General features: G+C 43.0%; 1 protein-coding gene across 6 annotated transcripts in view; it reads right to left on the reverse strand.

Moving 5' to 3' along the window:
* LOC115076240 (lipase maturation factor 1-like) overlaps positions 1 to 27,809 on the reverse strand; it is a 295,884-nt gene that overhangs the window by 230,985 nt on the left and 37,090 nt on the right. For 4 of the 6 annotated variants that reach the window (XR_003852707.1, XM_029577466.1, XM_029577464.1 and 1 more), the window contains exon 3: positions 15,683 to 15,693. The exons of 1 other annotated variant lie outside the window; for it this stretch is intronic. Coding sequence is in view for 3 of the 5 variants with exons in the window: in XM_029577466.1 (XP_029433326.1) it covers positions 15,683 to 15,693 (11 nt within the window). In the remaining 2 variants the exon portion in view is untranslated. One more of the 6 variants, XM_029577467.1, reaches the window with a different exon arrangement.

Here is a 27,809-nt window from a genome sequence, read left to right on the forward strand (position 1 = left end):
TAAAGAGATATGTGAAATATCTGTAATTTCAGTTACGAACTTATTATTGGTTTGTAAATTAGAAAAAGCTATAAATAAAGATTAAAAAAAAAAAAAGAAATAAAAAGTTGGGTGGACAGTCTATGGGCTTCTGTAAGCTCCAGCTCACTTGCAATCCAAACTGTGCAATGCTTATTCACCTTGGTGCAAATGGGGCCTGGGAAAAAGGATTGGCAGAACGATAGACTGGTTAAGATGGAAGTCTGTCACCACCTTAGGCAGGGTGCGTGCATAAGATCACCCTGTCATAATAAAATTTAGTATAAGGTGGATAAGTCACTAAGGCCTGAAGCTTGCTGACCTTGCACACTGAACTGACTGTCACCAAAAATATGACCTTCCAGGTCAAGTACTTCAGGTCATAGGTGTGCAGCAGCTCAGAAGGAGCTTTCATCAGCTGAGCTAGTACCACGCTGAGGTCCCAAGGCACAGCGGGAGGCCTTGGGGAGGCATCAGCTGAAACAGGCCCTGCACAAAACATACAACTATAGGCTGTACAGAGATGGGTGTACCATTTACACCATGGTTGTATGTGCCAATTGCACTCAGATGGACCCCAACAGAGTTGGTTTTTAAGCCAGTCTCTGATAGCTGTAGAAGGTAATCAAGCAATTTTTTTGGTGGAGCAAGAGAATGGATTTAGGGCCTTCTACTCACACCACATGAAAAACTTCTTCCACTTCAGTCCATATGACTTTCTAGTGGATGGCTTCCTAGAAGCCACTAGGACCCGAGGCACTTCCTCTGAGAGATCGAGTGGTTGTAGGATTAATCTCTCAACATCCAGGCTGAGAGCAACAGGGCCTGGAGGGTAGGATGCCACAACCTCCCTCGATCCTGCATGATGAGATCTGGGGAAATCCCCGGACTGATTGGTTTCCAGATGGATAACTCCCATAGGAGTGGAAACCAGATCTGTCTCAGTCAATAAGGGGCTACGAGGATAATAGTCCCTCAGTCCTCATGAAGCTTCAAGAGAGTCTTCGCCAGCAAAGGAATTGGAGAATTCGCATACATGAGACCCTTGCTCCAATGATGGGCAAGGACGTCCAAGGCTGGTTTGCCATCCATCCCATACAGGGCGCAGAAGCGAGTTACCTTCCTGATCCAGAGGGACACGAACAGATCTATGTCTGGGCTCCCCCAGAGATGAAAGATCTGATTCACCTCCTCCTGCTTCAGGGATCAATTATGGGGTCTGAAGGCACGACTCAGTGTGTCCGCCACCATGTTCTCCATACCTGCAGATATGCTGCCCTGTCCTGTGGGACAGCACCAATGACCAAATCTGGACCACTTCTTAACACAGGAGGTACAATCCCATAACTCCCTGTTTGTTAACATACCACATCACTACCTGGTTGTTTGGATCAGGACAACTTTGTTGGACAGCCGATCTTTAAAAACCAATAGTGCGTACCTGATCACCTGGAGCTCCAGGAAGTTGATCTGGCAACAGTGTTCCTGAATGAACCAGAGGCGCTGACTGCAGAGCCCCTCTACATGAGCTCCCCAGCCCAGGGTGGATGCATCCGTGGTTAGGACAATTTGTGTAGAAGGACTCCGGAAAGAGATCCCACATTCCAGATTGGATAGTACCCGCCACCAGGACAAAGAGTCCCGGAAAGGATTTCCTGGATACCAGTACTGAAAATGCACAAAATAGATCTGCATACAATTAAAGCAGTGTACCTGCAAATCTCTCTCATGCATCTTCTTTAGGGAGATTCTGAAAACCCAAGCAAATTGTGGCCCACAAGGACTGAAGGTTGCCTACTCTGGTTGGTGCCAATGAAAGAGGCTGGTTATAATTGTGCTGGAAGCCCAAGAAAGCAGGAGGCCACTGCTGGGTCAAGAATAAATACCAGATTTATTTTGGAAAGAGCTGGAAAGTAAAAGCTTGAAGCTGGGTGTCCATCCAGCCATTCCATTTGTTTGTTTAGATGTGTGAAAACTTCAGAGGGGGCCAGCGAGGTTAGGAAGAAGGTGTTTACACATGGAAACCATACCATGTACAGTTTGAAAATGAGTGGTTAAGTGGCGAGAAAAATAACTTGAAGGAACAGCATGCTCTTTCTATAAAGAACAGATTTGTGAGCCTCTGCCTCCTACTCACTGTCAGTAAACCAGGGGCAATGTCACTTTCTACATGGGATTTCACTCCCCTAGTGAGATGCACACGCTAACAGCGGGTCTGGAAAGAAAGCTGTTGCCAAGGAAAGAGCTTCCATTACTGCATATTTCAGCTACAAAAGGAAAGGCAGCAGTTAAACTGAGCTTAAGCCAGCAGTAGAAGCAACAGATAGATGTAGCCAAGTAGTAAGATAAACTACTTTTTATTATTTCATAACGGAGATGGTCTCAGTATTTAAATCTTTTAAAAGTTCAATCTCCTATGTTCTGTTACATTTATACCAACTTTCCAATCCCAAAGGATTGACCAAAGCCACTGACAACAGATTAAAAGTTTCTCCTCTGCCACTCTTACCATTATGAGGTCAGTTTTCATTACTGATTCATATTCCACTTGGTCAGTTATCTTCTAAGTTTGCACCTGAGGCAAGGGAGGGTACTCAAGATTACAAGGAATATCAGCAGGATGTGAGCCATGGCTTTTCTGATTCTCAGTTTGCTACTTTAACAACTAGACTGTTCCTCCACTAGATTTATTTTGAAAGGGATCTACCTTGGTAACTGCTGGATTCCCTTGGGATGACATTTACACCTGCAAAGCAGCTAAAAGTATGCACAATTAAATAAGCCTGATTTGAGCTTGCTAGGCTGCGAGTGTGCCAGCGTTTTACCTTTGCAATTTCTTTCTCTTTGTTATGCCACCTAAGCAAAAAGGAAAGCCCAGGCAGTTCCCCCCTCCGAGCCTCTGATTATCCCTGGTCAGCACACACTAGATTTGGTCTTCAGCTGGTTGATGGTCGAAGGGGGAGATCCGCTGGACGTTTCTCTTAGTCCCCCCGAGCACCTTCCTCCACCCCAGCCGGGCGCCTCCGATAGTGCAGCACCGAGGCCGTCGCAGGAAGATGATGTGGCTGTTGCCGTGGTGGGAGGAGCTGTCGGCAGAGCAGACCTGGCTGGCTCAGGTAACAGCAGTTTTGGAGGAAATGGAGAGATGTTGCTGTTGGACCTCTCTCCATGGAGCACTGCAGCTCAAGATTGGTTCTTCTTTCCTGAATCGCCCTTTACAACCCCTGAGAAGAACAGCTGACGTTTCTCTAGATACCCTACGGTCTGTTTTGGTGCGGGTGGGCTCTGCTATAACTAACCGTGCCTCGGACATTGGTCTGTTGGTGAAATCAGTTTCTGAGCTCCGAGGAGTCCACTCACAAAGGCCCCAAGGTGGCTAACGTAGAAAAGCAAGTGCAAGATATCCAACGTGTCAACGCTGCATTAATACAAGATAAAAATGCTATTCATAAGACAACTGAACAGCTTGAGAATTTTTCAAGGCGTCTGAACTTGCGCTTTCTAAGCTTTCCTAAGTTGCCAGGGATTCCAGTGAAAGAAACTCTGAAGAAATATTTTACTGAAGTTCTAGGATTGCCTGATGAAACCTGTCCACCTATTGGTAAACTCCCGCAGAAGAGAGGGGACTGGCCGACCCTTGGTTTCTGATTCACCACTGGATGTGTCTGCTATCCTAGAGAGCTCCATCCAAGAGGCTGAAGACTCTTTTGGTTTCTTTGTTTTTGAGCAAGATCTAAATATGATTTTGAAATTTTATTTCTGCAAAGCTCATGCTCTCTTCTATGGGAACTGCATCTGAATTTATCCAGATGTTGTTAAATCTCTCAGGAGAGAAGGTCATTATTCCTTGCTATGCGTCGGGAAGTTTTGTCTTTGGAAGCTACCTTTTTGCTTAGAGTCCCGTGTAAATGTATTGTCACTTATGCTGGTAATAGATATCATTTCTTTTTTCCTGAACAATTCCGTTCTTTCTTAGATCAGAAGAAATCTCTAACTTCAGTGCCCACAGCAGGCGTTTAAAGTATTAAGAATCACGATTATGTAGCAAGTTAAGCTATTTTTCTGCTTACAGATATTTTTGTCTTGCTCTCTCTATGCCTGTACTCCTTCCCCCTGATATTGTAGATGAAGGCTATGTATTCCATTTTTTTCTCTTCTTTTTTACAAATATTTCTATTACAGAAATATTTTCATTGGATTAGCCTTTGCTTTGTCATTTAATATGGCTTTGCAATGTAAAAGCTTGATTTTAAAAAGGCATTTCTGGAGGTGTGCTTAAATTGGGGAATAAACTGCCTCCATAAAACAGCATTTTCAAATGTACTTGTGTAGCTTTGTCCCTGATCCTCTGCCTGCACAAATAGCAGTATGCAATAACTTTTGTACCCGTGGGTTAAGAGAATTCTCACAAAGAAAATACTCAAGTAGTTTTACTTGAAAATTCACAGAAAATTCTGTGGCTGTCCTGCCGCTAGTGGCTTTACTGCAAAGAGGCTCCTATAAATCTAAGTAAATCCCCTGCTGCTGTCGTAATTCACTGCACCGAGGTTATGCAGCCAACAGAGGGGCGAGAGAGGCACAGCGAAAAGAAACAGAAACATTTACGGGGCAATTTTCATAAATACCCACCTAAGTGCAAAGTCCCTGGGTACTTAATCCTGTGCCTTTTGCATCACTTTTCAAGGCATACCAGGAAAAATGTGCCAGCATAGATTCGCCTCTGCTTTATCTGCGGGAACTTTTCCCAAGAAAAACAATGCATGTCATTTAAAAAATGCAAACCTCCTTGCGCTGCTGCCTCCCGCCAACGTTTTCCATGGGTAACAGTGCTGGGAGGGTGGGCAGATTTCAACCAGTCTGTTCACTTTTGAAAATTGTCTGGTTAGGAAATACAAGAACTTCTGACAAAATCAAATGAATGTGTGTGTGCATGCTTACAAAGTCAAAGCAATTCTCTGTCAAAGTAAATATACAGGAATGAAATTTAAGCCAACTATGAAGAAAGAGAGGATGAAACCTAATTTATGGCCTTATTTTTTACTTCCCAAGGATCACTAGCAGGAAGCGAATGAAAGGGGTTGACCATAATGGCCTTATAATTACAATGTTACTGTGCCGAACCGGCATGTATCAGTATAACGAGGATCTCGCTGATATCAGCAGGGCGCAGAGATAAGAAGATGAGTGGAGACCTGCAAACCAGGAGCTGGTACTGCCGCAGCAGGTGAAAACCCAAAGCCTTAGGGAAGTTCACTACAGGAAACAAATAGAGAGAGCAGGCTGAAGCAGGAAGCTATAGGAAGCAGAGAGGCAGGCAGAGCAGACTATTTATTTCAACCATTTATATTCTACTGATCCACCATTGCAAAACATACATACAAAATATCAAAACACATTTCACTGACAACATAAAACTACTTGCTTACGTACACTCTAAATACATCCTGCATTATGCCGATAATAAAGAACCCAGTTAATCGAGAAAAAGGCCAAAACCTACAACAAAGCTTTAGGGAGGCCAAAAAAAAAAAAAGAGTTTTAAGAGCCTTCTCAGTTCCATAAACCAGGGGCTGCTGTGCTGAAGATTCGATTCCTGGACTCAGTCAATTGAACCTCTCTCAGAGGTGGAATCTCCAGTAAATGTTGTGAGGAGGATTGGAGGCAATGACCATGACCATGCAGGGCTTTAAAAACCCACAGCAGTGATTTAAACTTTACTTGCCAACTGATGGGAAGTCAGTGCAGTCTAGACAGTACTGGAAAAATACGGTCACACCTGACGTTCCAGTAATAAGGCGAGCCGCTGGGTTCCCATAGGTGAAAACTGGGGAGGACTAAGAACAAGACATTGCAGTAGTCCAATGATGACAAGACAAAGGCTTGTATAATAATACGAAAGTCATCAGGACTAAGAAGAGGCTTTAGGGGGTGCAACAGCCGAAGTTTGTAATAAATATGAGCGTACAAGATTGTCAATATGAGGTGCATAGACAGGGAAGAGGTCATGACAACTCCCAAATTGCATGCTCTTAGTTGGATTGGGATAGTGTGACCTTCAAAAGAGAGATGGGAAGGAAACTCCTGACAGCTTCTGTGCCAGAAGCACAATTTCTGTTTTTCTAATATTGAGGGCTTACCTGCTATTCTGAACCACTCCTTAATCTGTCAGACATACAGACAGTTTTTTCCAAAGCCTCAGAGAAAGATGAGACAGGGAAAAAAAACTGTATATCATCCGCATATAACCTGAACAATACATCCAACTCCAAAAGGACCACACATTGGGGGGGGGGGGGGGGGAGGCAAGATAGATATTAAACAGATTAGGGGAAAGGGAAGACACCTGGGAGATACATATAACCAGCGAGTGTAAGGCAGAATTTGAATACCCGAATGTAAATCGGTACTGGCTTTAAGATAAGAATGAAGCAAACCAAGAGAAGACTGTAGACAAAATTCCCAGTGCCTCCAATTAGTTAAGTCATGGTTGAGGATGTTAAAGGCTGCTGATATATCCAGCAAGATAAGAACGACTTTTTTACCACTGACAAACCCCCGACAAATCATATCAAAGCTGGAGAGCAATAGTGACTCAGTACTATAAAAATAACAGAACCCAAATTGGGAACTATCAAGAAGACTATTATCATCCAGACATTCCATGAGCTGAGTATAAACCACCTTCTCAATTACTTTTGAGAGATGAGGCAAAGAGGAAATCAGATGATAATTCAAGGGTTCTAACACATCTAGATTCGGCATCTTCAGTAGTGGATGAAACATCTTCAGTAGTGGATGAAACAGGAGGCGACCAGCCCAAAAAAATGCGCGATCCACGGGCATCGCACGCCAAAGGCGTGCGATAAAGGGGCACTCCCCTTTATGCACGCCTTAGTAATTTCACCAAACTAAAAATCCTACTGCATACTACACAGCATGCAGCTACAGATCGCAAGAGATACACCAGCAAACATGACAATACACCTCATCTCAACAAACGGAAGAATCAAAATGGAAACCACCAAACAGCAAGTAAATAAAACACCGCATGAAGAACGCAGAAAACACAAGAAAAAAAGTGAGTACAATCGCTCAAACCTAACATACAGGAATCTAAAGACATACACCAAACGCATGCTCCTATCTTTCATTCTAGTTAAAAAAAAAAAAGCCCATTCTCACAGACTTACTCATAGCTATCACCGAAACCTGGATAAAAGACTCTGACAACGTTTTAATTAATCAAATAGAAGACCCATCATACAAATCATTCTCAATCCCCAGACCAAAGAAAAAAGGCGGAGGTCTCATGCTAATCATCAAAAAATGCATGCAGATAAAACTTATCACAACTAAGATATGCCCCCCTTTCAAAATAGCACTTTTCGACTCTTCAAAGTTACAAATCTGTTTAGTATACTGTCCTCCAGCAGCCTTACAATGAAACTGCTCCCCAGTCATAGAATTCATGATCGCCAACCTAACACTCAATAAGCCAATTACTATCTTGGGCGATTTTAACTTACCAAACTGAAATAACAGAAATCCCCTGGTCAAACCACTTCCTCATACATACCACCCTGACCCACTATGGTATACCCACCAGAATAGAAAACAACATAAGAACTATATCATACCGCCCTCCCTTTGATAGCAACACACTGCAACAAAATCTCCAAGAAGAGTTCAAGATCATTGACTTAAACGCAGAAACAGCCACAACCTCATGGCTCAACATTACCAAAGCCGTAGCTGATAAAACAAACAATAATCTCTCCTGTTGACCATGTCAAAAACCTTGGAATTACCATAATCAAAGAATTATCATTCAAAACCCACATAACACATAAAATTAAAGAAGGTTATCACAAATTACTGACTCTCAGACGTCTTAAGCCTTTCCTCACATAGAATGATTTCATAACAGTCCTGCAACTTCTCTTATTTTCAAGCTTAGACTACTGCAGTGCCCTACTCCTTGGCCTCCCTCTTGCTACCATCCATTCACTCCAAATTCTGCAAAACACAGCTGCCAGAATTCTTAGAGGAACCAAGAAACAAGAACATATTACACCAACCCTCATCTCTTTACACTGGCTCCCAATAAAATACAGAATAGACTACAATAGACTACTGGCTAACCAAACACATTGAATTACATGCTCCAAAAAGGAACCTTCGCTCAATGAATAAAAGCCTCCTCAAAATCCCTCACGCAAAAACCATGCACCTATTAATAAATAAAATAAATAAATAAAAATTGCACCTTAAGTGCAGAGGGCAGAATACCCTCATCTGGGGGCGGAGCCAAGATGGCGGCGGAGTAGCAGCACGGCTCCAGACGCTCTCCGTTTCGCAAGCTTTCTCTTTGAATTTTTTGCCTCATTGTTGCTCAAATGCCTCCGAAACGAAAAGGCAGAGTAAGGGTGTACCCCGCAGCCCCGACTCTGCCTCCAGGACAGCGTACACTAACTGAGCTGGCTGCAGGCTTTTCAACACGGGGAGAGCAGTTCTCCGCTGAACGGACCGCGGGAGGAGCTGCGAACGATTCTGGAGAAACCACCCTGAGCCCCCCAGACTCAAGGATTCCTCCGGTGCCGATACCCCAAAACTTCTCAAGTCCGGTGAGTGCAGATGCGCCCCAGATGGGATTGGCAGACGCAATTGCGGGTGCCACCGTGGGAAGTGGGAGTAATGTGCAAGGCCCGGCAGAGGGAAACATGGCTGAGCTGCAAATGACAAGCCCCCCAATTGAGGCGGTTTTTTCTATCAATACCTTAACGGGTGAAGTATTGGAATCTGAAGCTGCAAAGACCATGTTTCCTAAACCTCCAACAGTGACTATGGATTCTTTATGGGTGCTATTGGCTCAGATGGGGGTTGCACTACAAACTGTTTCAATACAACAAAAAACTGTTGCTTTAAATTTGGAAGCTGTTACCCGGGACTTCAATTCAGGGAGTGAAAATCAAAAACAAAGGATCCAAGCTTTGGAAGAACAGACTAAGAAGATCCAAGACATTCAGGTGGCACTAATCCAGGACCGAGTTATCCTAAACAGAAAAATGGAACAACTGGAAAACAAAACTAGGAACTTGAACCTTAGGTTTATTAATTTTCCTAAGGTTCTTGGGGAGCAACCAAGGATAACTCTAAGGAAATATCTGATAGAGATATTAAAGATTCTACCTGAAAATATACCAGTATTCAATAAAGTATATTTTCTTCCTCATATAAGAACAAGAGAAGAAGCAGTGACACCTACCATCGACATGGCAAATTTAACTGCCTTTTTAGAGACTTCAACGTCTGAAATAATTGAGAGGGCGACCCTCCTTGTGTCCTTTATATATTCACAGGATCTTAGTTTAATTATGAAAAATTATTTTCAAAACATGAGAATGGAGTTTATGGGTAAAGCAGTGCAAATATTCCCCGACCTGGCTAAGGCAACCCAGGAAAGGAGGAGAGGGTTCCTTGCCATGCGACAGGAGGCCCGCTCCTTGGGAGCAGTATTTATCTTAAGGTATCCGTGCCGCTGTATTCTAAAAATGGATGATATTACTTATGTATTTTTTGTTCCCGAACAGTTAAAGGCACTGCTAGAAAACAAGAAAAAAGTGTTACCTAGTTCCCAAATCCATAGTAACAGTGAGTCATAGGTAAATAAATTGAAAAGTCAACCGCTAAGCTTATACTTAAAAAATTTATTTTTCTTTCTGACTAATCTCCTCTTAATCCAGGCATAAGCCCCCCCACTTTAACTTGAGGACAATGTAATCGAAATGTTTTTCTTTTATTTAAAATGTTAAACAGTATGTACTGTATTGTTTCTTTGTTTCTGTGCAAAGAGGATTCTTTGTATAATTTGAAATAATTCAATAAAGAAATTAAAAAAAAAAAAAAAAGAATACCCTCATCTAGGAATGCATTAACAATTTTTGTAATAAATGAACCTACCTCTGTACGCAAACAATTTAATCCAGGCTGTAGAACATGAATTAAATGAACACAAATTGTTTTTCATGTGCCGCAAGATTTCCGTAAACTCCACACATGAAACAGGGGAAAAAGAATTCCATGATGCACCAACAGAAGAGGGACTTGATATTGAAAGTGTCGCAGAGTTAGAAAAGGAGTCCACTATTTGGGCAATCTTCTTGGTGAAAAATGTGGCAAAACTATCACAGTGGAGGAGATGATAGATGGTGGAGTGACCAGAGAGTGAACTAATCTGAATAGTTTGTGGGGTGTGAAACTGCAGCAGCTATTTGAGAAGATAACCAAGAGCGTTTAACAAGATCCATGCCTTCCTTATAAGCTCTAAGTTTGGACTGATAAAGGGCAATATGTGCCTCTGTCTTATTCTACCACCAGCAATGCTCAGCGATATGAAGTTCACGTTTCAGATTTTTAAGGGGAAGTGAATACCAAGAGGCGGGTTTGCATCTGTGGGCAGTAACCACTTTCTATGGGCATAGGGCATCTAGGGAGGAATGAAGAATTGTCTGCCAGTGATTAGTCTAGACTTAGGGCTGTTAGATTAAATTATACTAAGACAAAGTCAAGTGACAGAGTAGCCGTGCATGGTTTGCTGAGAAAAAGCATGCAATAATATACAGAACAAGAACCCATAACGCAGCAGTTTCCTCTATTATGGGAAACTTCAGTTTTACCATAAAAAGATAACATTTCTTTCAAAGAAAAGAAAAAGTTACTTTCACCAAATCTGCTTTAAAAAATTCAATATCATTTAAGAGTCAATAGAAGAAATTTTGACATTGTCAAAATAACGTTCTCATAATGTAAGCAGATGCAATTTGCATTGTAAAGTAGCTTTTATCTTATAGTGAAATAGTCAAATGTATATCCATACTACTGTATGTGGTATGAATTGTTACACTTCTGCATTGTTCAGCCTTCCCGGTGCACAGAACAGGGGAGGGAATTTCAGGAATAATCCTAAAAACTGACTAAAAGGATATTTTCCACAACAGTGAGCTCTGGGTAAAGCGTTCCTTGGTCAGAGAGTTTCTCGTACTATACTCCCGATGGCCACTTTCCTTGCGCAGTCCATATAAATGTACTGTCCTAACATTCACTTCACTTTTCTTGTGTGGTCCCATAAATTTGCTGCACTGCCAATCATTTCCCTTTTCTTAAGAGATCTGTATAAACGTACGCCCTGCCAATCCCTTTCCTTGAGCAGTCTGTATAAACGTACGCCCTGCCAATCCCTTTCCTTGAGCAGACTGTATAAACGTACGCCCTGCCAATCCCTTTCCTTGAGCAGTCTGTATAAACGTACGCCCTGCCAATCCCTTTCCTTGAGCAGTCTGTATAAACGTATGCCCTGCCAATCCCTTTCCTTGAGCAGGCCATATAAACATGCTCCCCGCCAATCACTTCCCTTTCCTTGAGTGGTCCATATAACGTGCTCCCCGCCAATCACTTCCCTTCCCTTGAGCGATCCGTATAAACGTGCTCCCCGCCAATCACTTCCCTTTCCTTGAGCAGGCCATATAAACGTACTCCCCATCAATCACTTCCCTTTCCTTGAGCAGGCCATATAAACGTACTCCCCGTCAATCACTTCCCTTTCCTTGAGCAGGCCGTATAAACGTACTCCCCGTCAATCACTTCCCTTTCCTTGAGCAGGCCGTATAAACGTACTCCCCGTCAATCACTTCCCTTTCCTTGAGCAGGCCATATAAACGTACTCCCCGTCAATCAGTTCCCTTTCCTTGAGCGGTCCGTATAAACGTGCTCCCCGCCAATCACTTCCCTTTCCTTGAGCAGGCCATATAAACGTACTCCCCGTCAATCACTTCCCTTTCCTTGAGCAGGCCATATAAACGTACTCCCCGTCAATCACTTCCCTTTCCTTGAGCAGGCCATATAAACGTACTCCCCGTCAATCACTTCCCTTTCCTTGAGCAGGCCATATAAACATGCTCCCCGCCAATCACTTCCCTTTCCTTGAGCGGTCCGTATAACGTGCTCCCCGCCAATCACTTCCCTTCCCTTGAGCGGTCCGTATAAACGTGCTCCCCGCCAATCACTTCCCTTTCCTTGAGCAGGCCGTATAAACGTGCTCCCCGCCAATCACTTCCCTTTCCTTGAGCAGTCCGTATAAACGTGCTCCCCACCAATCACTTCCCTTTCCTTGAGCGGTCCGTATAAACGTGCTCCCCGCCAATCACTTCCCTTTCCTTGAGCGGTCCGTATAAACGTGCTCCCCGTCAATCACTTCCCTTTCCTTGAGCGGTCCGTATAAACGTGCTCCCCACCAATCACTTCCCTTCCCTTGAGCGGTGCGTATAAATGTGCTCCCCGCCAATCACTTCCCTTTCCTTGAGCGGTCCGTATAAACATGCTCCCCGCCAATCACTTCCCTTTCCTTGAGCGGTCCGTATAACGTGCTCCCCGCCAATCACTTCCCTTCCCTTGAGCGGTCCGTATAAACGTGCTCCCCGCCAATCACTTCCCTTTCCTTGAGCAGGCCATATAATGTGCTCCCCGCCAATCACTTCCCTTCCCTTGAGCGGTCCGTATAAACGTGCTCCCCACCAATCACTTCCCTTTCCTTGAGCGGTCCGTATAACGTGCTCCCCGCCAATCACTTCCCTTCCCTTGAGCGGTCCGTATAAACGTGCTCCCCGCCAATCACTTCCCTTCCCTTGAGCAGGCCGTATAACGTGCTCCCCGCCAATCACTTCCCTTTCCTTGAGCAGGCCGTATAAACATGCTCCCCACCAATCACTTCCCTTTCCTTGAGCGGTCCGTATAACGTGCTCCCCGCAATCACTTCCCTTCCCTTGAGCGGTCCGTATAAACGTGCTCCCCGCCAATCACTTCCCTTTCCTTGAGCAGGCCGTATAAACGTGCTCCCCGTCAATCACTTCCCTTCCCTTGAGCGGTCCGTATAAACGTGCTCCCCGCCAATCACTTCCCTTCCCTTGAGCAGGCCGTATAAACGTACTCCCCGTCAATCACTTCCCTTTCCTTGAGCAGTCCGTATAAACGTGCTCCCCGCCAATCACTTCCCTTTCCCTGAGCGGTCCGTATAAACGTGCTCCCCGTCAATCACTTCCCTTCCCTTGAGCAGGCCGTATAAACGTACTCCCCGTCAATCACTTCCCTTTCCTTGAGCAGTCCGTATAAACGTGCTCCCCGCCAATCACTTCCCTTTCCCTGAGCGGTCCGTATAAACGTGCTCCCCGTCAATCACTTCCCTTTCCTTGAGCAGGCCGTATAAACGTGCTCCCCGTCAATCACTTCCCTTTCCTTGAGCGGTCCGTATAATCGTGCTCCCCGTCAATCACTTCCCTTTCCTTGAGCGGTCCGAATAAACGTGCTCCCCGTCAATCACTTCCCTTCCCTTGAGCGGTCCGTATAAATGTGCTCCCCGCCAATCACTTCCCTTCCCTTGAGCGGTCCGTATAAACGTGCTCCCCGCCAATCACTTCCCTTTCCTTGAGAGGTCCGTATAAACGTGCCCCCCCGCCAATCACTTCCCTTCCCTTGAGCGGTCCGTATAAACGTGCTGCCCTGCCAATTACTTCCCTTTCCTTGAGCAGTCCATATAAACGTACTCCCCGTCAATCACTTCCCTTTCCTTGAGCGGTCTGTATAAACGTGCTCCCCGCCAATCACTTCCCTTTCCTTGAGCGGTCCGTATAAACGTGCTCCCCACCAATCACTTCCCTTTCCTTGAGCAGTCCATATAAACGTGCCACCCTATCAATCATTACATTTGTTTTCTGGTCGTTTGTTTACAGCTGAGTTCTTACTGCAAATAGGGTCTAGCATGAGCTATTACCTGCTGACCATGTACATCAAATGAGCTAGAGTGATGCATTGCTTATCATTTTAAGAAATAATATTAGTTTTAGATATCATAACATATAATTAACTTTACAGCAAGATCCCTCCCAGCTACTGAGCCATTCGATTTCATAATTAGCACGTGCACTCATTAGGGTAGACAATTTTCTACTTCCTTTGATCTAGCATCTGTTTCAAGTGTATAATGAAGAGTCCTGATAGAGGGGCCCCCAAGAGGCCCTGATGAAGCCCACAGAATAAAGAAAAGTAGACTGACAACAAGAGTTGATTCTGTTTTGTCAAGCAGCGGTGCAGCTTTTTATTCCTAAACCACACACACTATCCCACTCTTTCCAATTAAAATGGGCAGCACGCACTTTTAGGGAAACAAAAGCCTAACCAACATCCATTTGAAAAAAAAATATCAAAAGGCAATACTTCCTGCAGGGGAAGAGGAAGCATTCACAAAGCCCTGTCTATGAATCTTTTATTATTCTTTGCTGTAAATGTTACCAAACTCCTAAACTACTTTCAGAATTCAGCAATATTTCAATAAGAGGAAAGGTTGCAAGCAGTGGAGTTTCAGCTATATTATAACAAAAATATTGTGGTTTTCCTGTAGAACATAGCTGGATTTGCATTTTATTCATCTTGTTCAGGAGCAATGCCTTTTCCAAAAAAGAAGAATACAGAGACCCCACTGTGTACAAAGAACTCAGGGAAGAAAGGCTTTGGTGTTTACAATGTGGATGTGCCACAGTCTCACTGGCCACCTGCAGAACCGCCAGTCCACACAGAGCCATTACAATTGCCAACTTTGTCCTGGAAAAAATAATCTGGTTCCCCACCCTCCTCCAGAGATCACCATGGCTCTTCTGCCCTTCTCCTCTAGACCTCATCCTGATTTCTCTGCCTTCTCCCCACCCTCCTCCTCCGACCTCATGTCAACTTCTCTGTACTATCTGCCTTGGTTTCCATGTTTTCAGCTTTTTTTCCTTAGCATGGGCAGCTAGGAGAGAGAAGCAGCAGCAGGCAGGATGAGCCCAGTACATTACAGGCCCCATAATAGCTCTATCTCCCCCTTGCCATGCAAATGTCCCGTTTGACAAGCAGAGTTACTGCAAGGCCTGTGAGCAGGCAATAGGCTGACAGACTCAGCACTGACTTACAGTCCATCACAGTCACAACTGGAGGGAAGAGTCTACTGCCTTAAAAGAGACAGGCAAATTGCCAGCAGTTACATTGTCGAGTTTAAGGGTCTACTGGCTGCCAATTCTGCAATGAGATAAATCAGACAAATCAGCTAAATACTTCTTGGTTGCCAACCCTAAGAGCCATTGGTGACCTCCTTGAATTCAATGGAGCTGACTGCAACTACCTGGGTTTCAACAGCTGCCAGACACTTTTAGCTGTCAACTAAAGCAGGGCCTTATTATTTCAGGATCCACTGACTGGAAAATCTATTTATGTTCAAGCAGTGGTAGCGTAATACCTGAAAAAGTTGTGGCCCTAAGGGATTATCAGCAATGGGAAATCATTTCAGAAGGCTAATTCTGCCTCAGACATCTTACTCCTACTATCTGATTATAAACAGAACAGCCAGCCGCAGTCCTTTAGAAAAAATATGGCTCATTTTACGCACTCTGTAAACACCTCCTTTTGGTTTTTATAAAGGGAGAACATACAGTACATGAGCACTGCACACTGAAGAGGTAGTTCCAACAGCCATCCCAAGAGAAAGTGGCATGAGGTGCTTAGAAATTACATACCCCCAACAGTATGCTGCAAAACAGGTCTTCCCCGTATTTCTCTAGCATAGGTATTTGGGTTCACTTACCAAACGAATACCTGGAAAAGAAACAGAAAAGAAAAATGCATCACAATCTTCTCTTTCATGTGCTGTAGAGTGTCCTTTCTCAAATCCAAAAAATAGCACCCAGCCCTGCTATTCAGCTCATTCCAGTTTTACATGGAGATGTAGTCCTGTGTCCTTAGGGAAATCAGAACACACTCAAGCTCTTTGGGTCAATCTGGCGGAGATGACAACCCTTGGCATGATTGACCTGTTTGCAACCTGAATTCTAAGCATCAACATTAAGGGATTTTTCATGTTTTTAATTTAAAGATCTTTGTTCGTTTGCTATTTCCTAACACACCACAGTTGCCAAGATCTCCTTAGGTATACATCAGGCAGAATTTCTCCTTCCTGAGTGTGACCTCCCATGTTAAAATAATTCTCAATTCATCCTTATTACAGAAGTGACAACCTCTTAGGAAACAGCCTCCTTAACCATGTCAGACTAGTTCAAACACAATGAATGGCATCAGAATCATTCCATTATACAGTAACTGTGGAACATCATTAGAAGTCAAACTATCGAGGAATTCACTGAATCTGACTAGGAAACAGAGGGCATGAGCTTCTAATGCTCTAGTTCAGAGGATCTCCAGCAAGCCTGGTTTTCAGGGTATCTGCAAGGATTATGCATCAACAGTATCAGGTAGATTCCTCAATCCAGACTGGCTGGTTGTCCCCATGGACTAGGTTGAGAATGATTGAAGCCATTCAACGCAGCATGCCCCAAAATTTCAGCTATCTTAGCACTATCACAGGTATGTAACACTAAAGAAATAATGGCAAAATAATGAATACTGAAATTTTAAAAAACAGAAAATATCCTACTATGGTTCCAATAACTAAACTGCAACTAGCTGCAAGACCCTACTGGAGATCCATTACTTCTGCTTTCCAGTCAACACTCTGACTTCTCCACTACATATAATTCTGTAATTCTCTCCTTTTCCCTATTCTCTGAACCTCTGCATGTGCTGACTAACTGAACTCAATAGACAAAGGGTAGAAATGTCAAGGATCAGAAGAGCAGACATATCGGAGCTTCTTCATTTTTCCCTCCCACTCCATTCATAGGATTAGTCAGTACTGCGATGGAGCAAAGGGCAGCTCGGCATGACTGACAGCTCTTCTCCAGCATGTGGCTCTTAATCCAACGACTCTCGCACTTTCATCCTGCACCATCACCAGTTCTGTAGTATGGTTACAACAAAGCACAGACGTGCTTGCTGCACCTAATTAAAGAAAATGAAGGGGTCTTAATGGGCTGGCAGCTGCATTTTATTTTACTTAATTTTACCCAAATTTCCTACGACTGAAAAAAAGTTCTTACCATCCATTTGAGTCGTACACATAAAATAGCAGAGCTCCAGTCATCTCACTATTGGATTGACTCCCCAGTCATTGTTAATTTGTTGCTGCCAGTTTTCACTTGGGAAGTGAACAAAAACAGATCAAGCTAAGATGTCTCTGATGCTGTTTTCCACCTCCCTTGCTTTACCCGGACAGACATTTTAATCAATCCCAGGACTTTCTTGGACCGTGTCTGACATCTGTGCCCTGATCTATATTTGATGTCACCATCTGGCATCCTGTTCTTGCTGCATGCTTAACAGACTGTCTGAAGGAAAAGCTGGTTTACAAGAAGACTCTGTCCATGTGTGCGCGTGAGGGGGATTCTGACATCTATCTGTTCCAGAACTACGCACGTGCAATTGTCTCCCCCTAATAACTTTTTGGGTTTACATCCGTTTTGCATCCAATCCATAGCAAATTTTCAGGCATTGTCAGGAGATGCACAAAGATCATGGCAGGGATATATCAAGCGCAATTAAACTGCCTAATAACTCTTCTGTTTTCCATTTGATCCAGGTCAGATTTTCAGGACTTTTTTTTTTTGGGGGGGGGGGGGGGGGGCATCCTTGAGGATTTGGAGATAAATATTTCTTTTTGGATCCCCTTAGTCCACAATTGCACAGGTACAATTTTTGCCCAGTAATGACTTTTTGGCTTTGCATCTGATCCATGCCAAATATTCAGGACATGTCAGGAGGATCAAGACGGGGTATTTTGGGAGTGCATCCACATATTCCACTAATACATGTATGTAATTATGGCACTTAATAACTTTTTGGTTTTCCTTCCTGTCAACTAAAGGGGTGAATTTTCAAAACATTTATTTGAGTAAAGTAGTTTGTACTTGTGCAAATGCTATTTTAAAAACATCACAAGTCCCTGGGTATTTTTATTTAAACCCTCGCATTTACAAGTGATAAAAAGAAGTAGTCTAGGGGCATCCCAGGGAGAGGACAAGAGTTACATGCACAAGTAGTTATTTTACATGCATTTGTCAACTTATTCACATAATTTTAGACCTAATTATCTTGAGCAACTGATATCAGACTTGCCTCTTGTTTACCAGTGGATGGGTGAAATGGGGGGAGTTCAGGGTGAAGAACTAGGAGGGTCTTGATGACCTGGAGGAGTGCAGGATGATGGCAAACTGGTGAGTTCAATTTTCCGCACATAAGCAGGGTTTTACACGAGCAAGCCACAATCATCTTCTGCACGAATGTTTTTAAAATAAGAAGGAAAACTGCACACTTTCAATGCATTGCAGGTATTCGCATGAAACCATTCATACACTTGCATGTCAGGGGTTACCTCATACGCACATCTCCACACGGCCATATACATGCAAATATCGGGCCGTGCAGTGTTGCTTAAAACCTAACCTTGGGAAGGATCATTTTTAAAGAGCTGCACATGTATGCACATATGCCGGCTCGCACTCAGATGTGGCCATTTTATGCCATACATGCATATATGCATGCTGTGGGAATGAGCAGTGATTCCCTGACACAAACCTGGACTGACTCCAGCCTTTCTTAAAACATTTTATCTTTATATGCCACTTTAACACATACACATTAGTAAACTGCCTTTACCTTCAGAACAGTGTACTCCAGTTACTCATAGTTCAGTACCGTGTCCCTCAGTACTTAAACAGCTTCATTCCAGCTCAGTGTTTGGACAGCAATATTCTACAGGAGCTGCCTTCCTCCTGGAGACCTGGGCCTGGTCTGATTAACCCACCAGGGTCCCAGCTCTTATTCCTCCCCTGCTGGGCTCTGCCCACAGAGTTCTCTTTCACAAGGGGAATTAAAGGGGGCCAGGCACCTAGCCTGGCCCTGCACTGGTTTAAGAGGAAACATAGGGGCACTGCCTCACTACTGCCTACATGTGCGCACAATTGTATATGGACACATGCATTTCCGTGCAAATGCCACCTCTACTGCGTAAGTAGGGGGATTTTAAAACACACATGCACCAACGCAATTGGCCATTTTCCCAGTTCATTCCACATTCACTCAGGAAAGGCAGAGGACTTCCTAACCCCCCCTAGTTAAATAGCCTCCCTTTTGCCCTGTTATCCCCGACCCCTAAAACCCCACTCACCTCTTTAGTTTTTGTTTTTGTTTTAGGGCTTACACGCCATCCATAGCAGATGTAAAATCACATGGTAGGGGACCTGGCATGCGCTTGTATGCATAAGTACAAGCTGGTTTCATTCATAAATCCAGGAAAGCCCATGCCCCGCCTCTTTTTCAGCAAAATATTTTTGTGTGCATACCGGGAGATATGCTTGTACATGAGCACCTTTTAAAATCCATGTGGCGCGTGCCGGCCTGACTTTTGCGTGTATATCCCAGCTTTGGCAAGTGCGCCAGCCTTTTAAACTTCACCTTTAAATTTTCAGATCTCAAGGGGTCTACAACCAGGTTTCCCAAATCTGTCCTGGGGACTCCACAGCCAGTCAGGATTTCAGGATATCCACAAGGAATATGCATGAAACACTTTTTAATATACTGAATTTCTAGTGTAAACAAATTTATCGCATATATATTTGTAACCCATTTTCACATTTTATGGTAGTTCAAGGGCACACAAGAGAATTTCTCTTGGGGCTAACTCCTTTTGCCTCTTTCCCAAGGGTTTAACAGTTATTCCGTTTATTGTATCTTCCTGATTGTTCACACTGACAATGTTTAGGCTACACAACTGTTTACCAGAAAAATGCACTATGCATGCGACATGCACATAGCAGAGAAACAGCTGTCATCAGAGATCCCCTTTTATTACCCCTCATAACTGTGGCATATTTTAAAAAGCAAACGGTGCAATTCTTCTACAGACAGTGAGCCTTCCAGGCTGTTTGCTGTTAACAGCAAGAACATAGTGTAAGGATTTAATAAAACAAATAGTCTCTTTTGCAAATTTGGTTTCTTCTCTGCTTCTGGGGTTGATTACATCAATCAAAACACCAAAAGCTGTCAAGTGAAAACAACCAGAGAGCCACGGACTAATATCTCAGAGCAAATATAGAACCATCAACACCAACGCAAGGGCATCTCACTAACAGATCCCCTGCACAGAGCTGTGCAACATTTATTTTCATTATTTAGTAATTCTTTTTGTATTCAATGTTTTTTCAGAAAATGTAAGGCTTCTGAAAGTTAGGATGACCCCATGGTCACACATTCCCAGGGATATTTTGGCCCTGATCTGTTTTTGCAACAGGAATGTTGAAACATTCTAGAATCAGACGCTTTATGGATGATGATATTAATTTGGATTGAAAAAGTTTCTTTCATCCACTTAGGATGCTAATGGCTTCAGAATTCAATAATGTATAGGCAGTGCCTCTTACTATATATGAGGGTTACTCCACATAAGTTTGCTAGAAGTTACCCACCTAGAATTGTACACATTTATCAAAATAAATCAATGAATAAAGAGCCCAGTGAGACAAACACAATCCATTTCTCAATGAAAGGTCTTTCAAAATATTTATATATTTTCCTTCTAAATTGCCACAAGGTAAAATTCTCCCACGATCTTCGGTAGAATGATCCAAAATGAAATATGAGCACCTCACTATCGTTTTGATCTGCAAATATATTTCCTTCTCTGTATTCTTTAGAAGGACAGCAATCAGATTATTTACTCTACAGGTAAACCAGTGCTTACCCAAATGAAAACATGGTCTGATTATTGTGCCCTACCCTGTGGGTAAAAGTGCAAGTGCTGTGAACTGCACTCACATTTTTAGAGGCACAAAAAAGTGGGCAGAGATAGGTCAGGAGATGGGTATTACAAATGGAGATTGCATAATCACTGCGTGCAATTTGCACCTATTTTATTGCTGGCACACAAGTATGCAGGTATGTTGTACCCATGCTCCACACACCAGCCGGAGTCTGTGGCAAGGCTCACTTCCTTCTCCGTGTGCGACTCCCTGAAGAGATAGTTCCCTTCTACCGTATATCGCGTATACTGAGTGGAGAGACAGGAGGAGCATGAGGAAATGTACATGCCTTCCCTGACGACAGAACAGATGTGCACCCCAACAATATACTGCATGCTTATATGCAAAAGTATATAAGTCAGAAATCAACTCTGCATGTGACAAATATGTATTAAACTGTTCATTTTTCATATAGTCTGAGAAAGGAGTGACAGTATTAGTTCCTTCCTCTGATCTCTCAGCAAACAGCATTTCATAACTACACACAAGCAATAAAAAAGCAGATGTTTACTATCAGTCCATATCACTTCACTTATAGTTTACAGCAGCATTGCCTCCTACAGACGAAGCCAAAAAGATTATTAAAATGTGTTTTCTCACCCCCACAAGCTTTCTGTATTTCTTCCCTCTGATATATTTTTTTTTTTTCATTTTTAATTTTAGAGCTGTTTTTCTTTTCTGACAGTCCTGCTAAGGTCTGGGGCTGCTACACGTTTCAGTATGTTTCTGCTTAGCACATCTGGAGAGACTTAAGGAGTTAAATATGTACTCTCTAGAAGAAAGGAGGGACAGGGGAGATATGACAGAAACATTCAAATATATGGCACATTTCAATAAGGTAACCAGAAGGCAGCATTTTCCATAAAATGAAAAGTTCAAGGACAAGGGGTCATCATATAATGCTAAAGGGAAGGAGGTTTAAAAGGAATGCAGGAAAATACTTTCTGACTCAGGGGGTGGGGGACTTCCAGCAGGTTATAGGCACCAAAACAATATAGAATTCAAGCAAAGGGACCTTAGTGGTAAAGAGAGGGAAGGAGAAGAATAGAGATCAAGGAGGATCTCTGTCAGCATAGTAGACTGGTACGAATGAGAGGGAGAAGACCAGAGATCTCAAAAAAAGATATAATTGCGATGGAGAAGGTACAGAGAAGGGCTACCAAAATGATAAGGGGAATGGAACAACTCCCCTATGAGGAAAGACTAAAGAGGTTAGGACTTTTCAGCTTGGAGAAGAGACGACTGAGGGGGGATATGACAGAGGTGTTTAAAATCATGAGAGGTCTAGAACGGGTAGATGTGACTCGGTTATTTACTCTTTCGGATAGTAGAAGGACTAGGGGACACTCCATGAAGTTAGCATGGGGCACATTTAAAACTAATCGGAGAAAGTTCTTTTTTACTCAACGCACAATTAAACTCTGGAATTTGTTGCCAGAGGATGTGGTTAGTGCAGTTAGTATAGCTGTGTTTAAAAAAGGATTGGATAAGTTCTTGGAGGAGAAGTCCATTACCTGCTATTAAATTCACTTAGAGAATAGCCACTGCCATTAGCAATGGTAACATGGACTAGACTTAGTGTTTGGGTACTTGCCAGGTTCTTATGGCCTGGATTGGCCACTGTTGGAAACAGGATGCTGGGCTTGATGGACCCTTGGTCTGACCCAGTATGGCATTTTCTTATGTTCTTATGTTCTTATGATCAAGGAGTATCTCTGACAGAACAGTAAACTGGTACGAATGGGAGGGAGAAGACCAGAAATCAAGGAGGATCTCTGGCAGCATAGTAGATTGGTACAAATGGGAGGGAGAAGACCAGAGATCAAGGAGGATCTCTGGCAGCACAGTAGACTAGTATGAATGAGCAGATTAGATGTGCCCAATTGGTCCTTATCTGCTGATGACTTTTATGATTTTGTCTGTATTACTTCTAGCACTTTCTCCTCTTTGCTTGCAAAACAATTTAAATACAGCAAAAGTCTGAAACACTGTGATTATTAAAAAATATTCTGAAGGCATCTTCCTTTACAAATGGCGATATCTGCTGCTGAGCTTGATTTAAATACAATATTTCCAGTATAGCATATATGTAACTTCAGACTGAGTGTAAATGTTGTCCTGAAAACATGAGAGTGAAAGCACTCATTCTTGGTCCTACTACAGTGAGGCGCTCAGTGATCTGTGCCAGCAGCTAAGTAATCCAGCCAGTTCTGTCACTCCCACGCCTCATAGAAACAGTGGAAAATTACTTTCAAGGATATGTTTTTAGGATTTAATATTCAAGCGGACTAATACAGCAACCACAGTACGTTGCTTAGGATTTAATTTTAGTTTTTCAGTTATTTCCAGTTCAACATTGCATATGCTATGGCTTGCAACATTTGCTCCTTACTTACGTGGAGAACTCTAGTGTGCCAATGTTATTACTTCCAAAATTAAAATAATTTTTTTACAATGTAGTAGTAAGACAAGTTTTTACAAATAAAGTAACAGAAATGGTTCAAGAGTTCCCTCTTAATTTGATAAAACCATTAAATGCATCTCAAACATTTTTACTGTTGCAAACTTCCAGGAAAGAAAATATATAGGAAAAAATGACAGAGGGTTATCAGAATCTGATTTGCTTTGGTTTGGGTTTTTTTCTTTGTAGGATGAGATGCCTTTTATTAGTCCAACAAAGAAGATGACAACAGTCTCTCTTTTTTTTTTTTTTATTTGGCCAAGTCTCGTGCATGAGTATCTCAGAAGCTGGCATCTTATCCAGTGATATGAGAAAGTTATGTCAACTTAAAAATTAATTTAAAAAGCATCATTAGTCAAAAGTGTGGGGGTAAGTAACATCTCTGACAGCTGTTTTTACTTCTTGCCAAGCCTCAATATTCCACAGCGGTCATGGGGGGAAGGGGAGGAAATAAGCTCCACTGGTAGTAAATGAAACCACTTGTCTGGTTTCTGGATTCACTTTCTTGTGGTCAGAGATCTCTAAAATCTGGGATGAGGAGCTCTGTAATTACAATGTCCACATTTTAAATGGAAGGGGAGGGACAAGAGGGCAAAAAAAAAAATGAGTTTAGAGGAAGATTTGTTTCTTTGCGGTATTTACTGAAAAGGAGAGAGAAGGACACAGGCGACCTAAGAAATATCCCTTTATGGAGCAGCCGCGAGCTGTTGTGCCTGCTCGCTACGAGCTTTAACGTCTGAACATTTTGCAGACTACTGTCACAGGATCATCAGTACCAGGTGCCCAAATGAGATCACCAGGTCCGGAGCTGGTTAAAAGTAATCTGAAAATTAAATTACCCAAGTGAGCACGAGAGAAAGCCAAGTCTCCTGTCTCTGTTTGTTTCCAAAGGTAAAAAAGTCATTATGGGCCCTGGCTTACACCACTGGAGGAATAGCCAGTTCCCAAACAAAATTTGCTTTGGTTCCCTCATTCTGCTGCCAAAACCAGGAATTCAAAGAGCAGCCTATGAAATCCTACTTAAGGATAAACTGCTTTCAAATCCAAGCAGCCAGCCAGAGTAGGCCATAATACAAATTGAAGGGGCAAGAAACCAGCGCACTAGATCATGTGAAATGACGCCATGGCTGCTGGGAGTGATGAGGCGAGCTTGCAGAGTACAAGCCACCCTGATACTGCTCTTCTGCTGCCTGGGCCTGGTTTTCAAAAGCATTTACAGGCTTAAAACTGGGTTTTACACGCGTCGATCCATGTATATGGTGGGCTTTTGCCATCAAATTGTCAGTAGGTTTTACCTGCGTTAAGTGCGCCTTTTGAAAATTGCTACAATAGTATTTTAGATGTAACTCACCTACTTACACACAGGCGCCGGTGGAGCGCACTGTTAGCCCAGGTTTGGACACGCGTTTTCGACGCGCTAGCTTTACTCCTTATACAGTAAGGGGTAATAGCGCGTCGAAAACGCGCATCCAACCCCCTCGAAACTAATAGTGCCCGCAACGTGCAAATGCATGCTGATGGTCCTATTAGCTATTCCCGCGTGATTCAGTAAGTAAAATGTGCAGCCAAGCCGCACATTTTACTTTCAGAAATTAACGCCTGCCCAAAAGTTGGCGTTAATTTCGGCCGACACCGGGAAGTGTACAGAAAAGCAGTAAAAACTGCTTTTTCTGTACACCCTCCGACTTAATATCATGGCGATATTAAGTCAAAGGCCCCAAAAGTAAAAAAAAAAAAAAAGTTAAAATTAAAAAAATAAAAATAAAAATCGGCCCGCGGGTCGGAAGACGGACGCTCAATTTAGCCGGTGTCCGTTTTCCGAACCCGTGGCTGTCAGCGGGTTTGAGAACTGACGCTGGAAAAATTGAGCATCGGCTGTCAAACCCGCTGACAGCCGCCGCTCCTGTCAAAAAGGAGATGCTAGGGACGCGCTAGTGTCTCCTACGCCTCCTTTTACTGCGGGCCCTAATTTGCATAGGCCACCCTCCTGAATCGCGCGCCCAGGAGAGTGGCCTGTGTGCACGCCGGGAGAGCAGGCGCTCGCCAGCTCTCCCGCACGTTTTTCTGTATCAGCCTGACAATAAGCTCATCCTTGACGGTTTCTGTGCTGTATCTGTGTTTTGCCTCAGCCTATACCCGATGCAACAGAGGAAATTCTAAAGGAAAGGCAGCATGGCTGAATATCGGTAAGACAGAGACAGCTTGATATTAGAGGACTTTGTTAGCCCTGTTACCTACAGTGCCTGCACTATTCCTTTGACAAAAGGGCCTTTAAAGTGCAGGTTTTACATGAAAAGATAGTGCTGTCAGATACTAGGCACAGGGATATCAGCACTTCATCTTGTAACTGCCACAGGCTTTCAGAAGGCCCCTTGGGCCAGCCGGAGTCTTGGCAACGCTACTGCAACACTGCCAATGCAGCAGACCCGGGTTCCATGCCCTGCTCCCAGGGCTGCTCAGAGACAGCACTCACGGGCCCCTGGAGGTGAAGGAGGGAGCCTCAGCCAGGAAGGCGCAGCGGTCTGTAGCCTCCGGTCACGAGTTGTTGCTGTACTGACCGGGCTAGATGGGAAGGGAGTTGTAAGATGAGGGAAAATCCCCAGATAGTTGCAAATAAAGGCTTTTGGCTTCACAACGGCATCAGAGTCAGCCAAAAAAGCTCTCCTGCTGAGCAGATCCATAATGTGCTCTCCTTCCTTTTCTGTCACACACTAACGGAATCAGTTAAAAAATACATATTCTTAGAAAAAGTGCATCATCATTTTACATAATATGTATATATTTTATTCTATTTCTAAAACTGATTTAAAAAAGAAATTAAGCTTTTTAGTTACGCATAAAAATATCTAACACATTATCCTATTAACTGTCCAAAGTTCTCCTGTATTTTTCTTTTTTGTGTCCCAGATTAGTCCAGGAGTTGGTTTATTCATTTCCCAGTTAAGTTTTACCACTAAATGGAAGGTTGATATGAAACATTCTTTACCTTTCATGTAGCAAATAATCAACGTCATATACCTAAACCTATGCAGTAAATTAGCAGATATTCCCATTTTTTTTCCAGGAATAAAGGTAGGCAGACAACAGCATGTAAAATAACTGATTTGGGACATAATTTGTCATTGAATTTAATATCCCCAAGCAAACATGTTCCTCATTATCATCATTAGTTACCTATAGTGGTACAAGCCCTCATCACATGGTATTAATCTTGGCTTCATTAATATGTCATATCGCCCGCTCACGTGGCCGCTCGGCTTCCTTTGAAAGTGATCCCCTCTGTTCTGCGTGAGTAGGAAGCGCCAAAAGCAGCTTCCTCGACAGGAAGGATGACCCCCTAAGATACCTTCACTTTTTGGTTTAAAGTTTCCAGACATAATCTTTTCCTTTTTTTGCTTAAGAAAAATCCTTAATAATAACAAACAAGTTCCTTACGTTTGTTGCCAAAGTAAAGGAGAAAAAAAAAATCTTTCAGAGATTTTTTGTAATAGCTTTTTACCAACTAGGAGATAAGCATCATGTTGGGTTCTCTTGGAATTTGTATTTTTTATTTTCTACCAAGTACAGATAGGAGGTTGTTTCAAAGGCTTAGACGCAGATGTGTAAGAATACAGCTGAACAAAAGAGAAAAACTAGAGTCAAATCTATTCAAAGGCGGATTAAATAGTCCTAGAATTGGTGAACGCTGGTGCACAGGAGTCTCAGAGAGAGATTAACTGGGTTACTAGTGCCAGTAGTTTCTTGGATTTTCAACTGGAATTTGTGCCACTCCAGTAAAACAGCAGCAAAATGGCTCTGAATGCCAGGCTGGGCAGGGCGCGTGTATCACAGAAGAGCTTTCCTGAAAGATTGCAGCATACAGTTGCTCGCCCTCTGACCACTTGCGCCATTTGGTTTGCGATTATAAGCTGCTGTCTCTGGCCTTCCGATCTTTACTGGCAAGACAGATGACAGACAGGGAATAAAGGAATGACAATCTTCAGCAGAGATCATAAAGCAAAGATGGAGACAAAAAATATCTCCATAACAACCTGAAACTTTTTAAAAATCATATATTTGTTGCCATCAGCCCAACATAAACATGATAATTCAGATTATCAGTCACCTACAAAAACACTGCACAGATATTTTTGGAAACATCAGAAGACAGAAGCTAGAGGTCTAGAAAGCTGCTGGAAAACACCGTGTCTTGAGCCAGTATTGGTTCCATAACCCAGAAAAACTCCACTTTTCCCCAAGAGCAGTAAGATTTCACAACTCCAAACCTAGGAGTAGAGAGCATGAGGTGGAAAGCTGCTGGATACAGAGGCTGCTTAATTACTGAACAAAGAGGCTGCTTCCAAGCAAATGTTTAACTAAAAGCCTTGGGAAGCAGGAGGGACAGTTTGGTATCTATTGCTTTAACAGATCAGGAATGCCCCACACTTGGGGGGAGAGTGTACATATTTGTATTACTAAGGGCCTCAAAACTCTGCGAGATAATGGCTCAGGTACATGGACAAATATCTGAAGCTATTCCACCCACAGCACTGCTCACATGCAAGAGCAATAAAGAGAAAGGT

The sequence above is a fragment of the Rhinatrema bivittatum genome, chromosome 14, assembly GCF_901001135.1.
Source record: "Rhinatrema bivittatum chromosome 14, aRhiBiv1.1, whole genome shotgun sequence".
NCBI lineage: Eukaryota > Metazoa > Chordata > Amphibia > Gymnophiona > Rhinatrematidae > Rhinatrema > Rhinatrema bivittatum.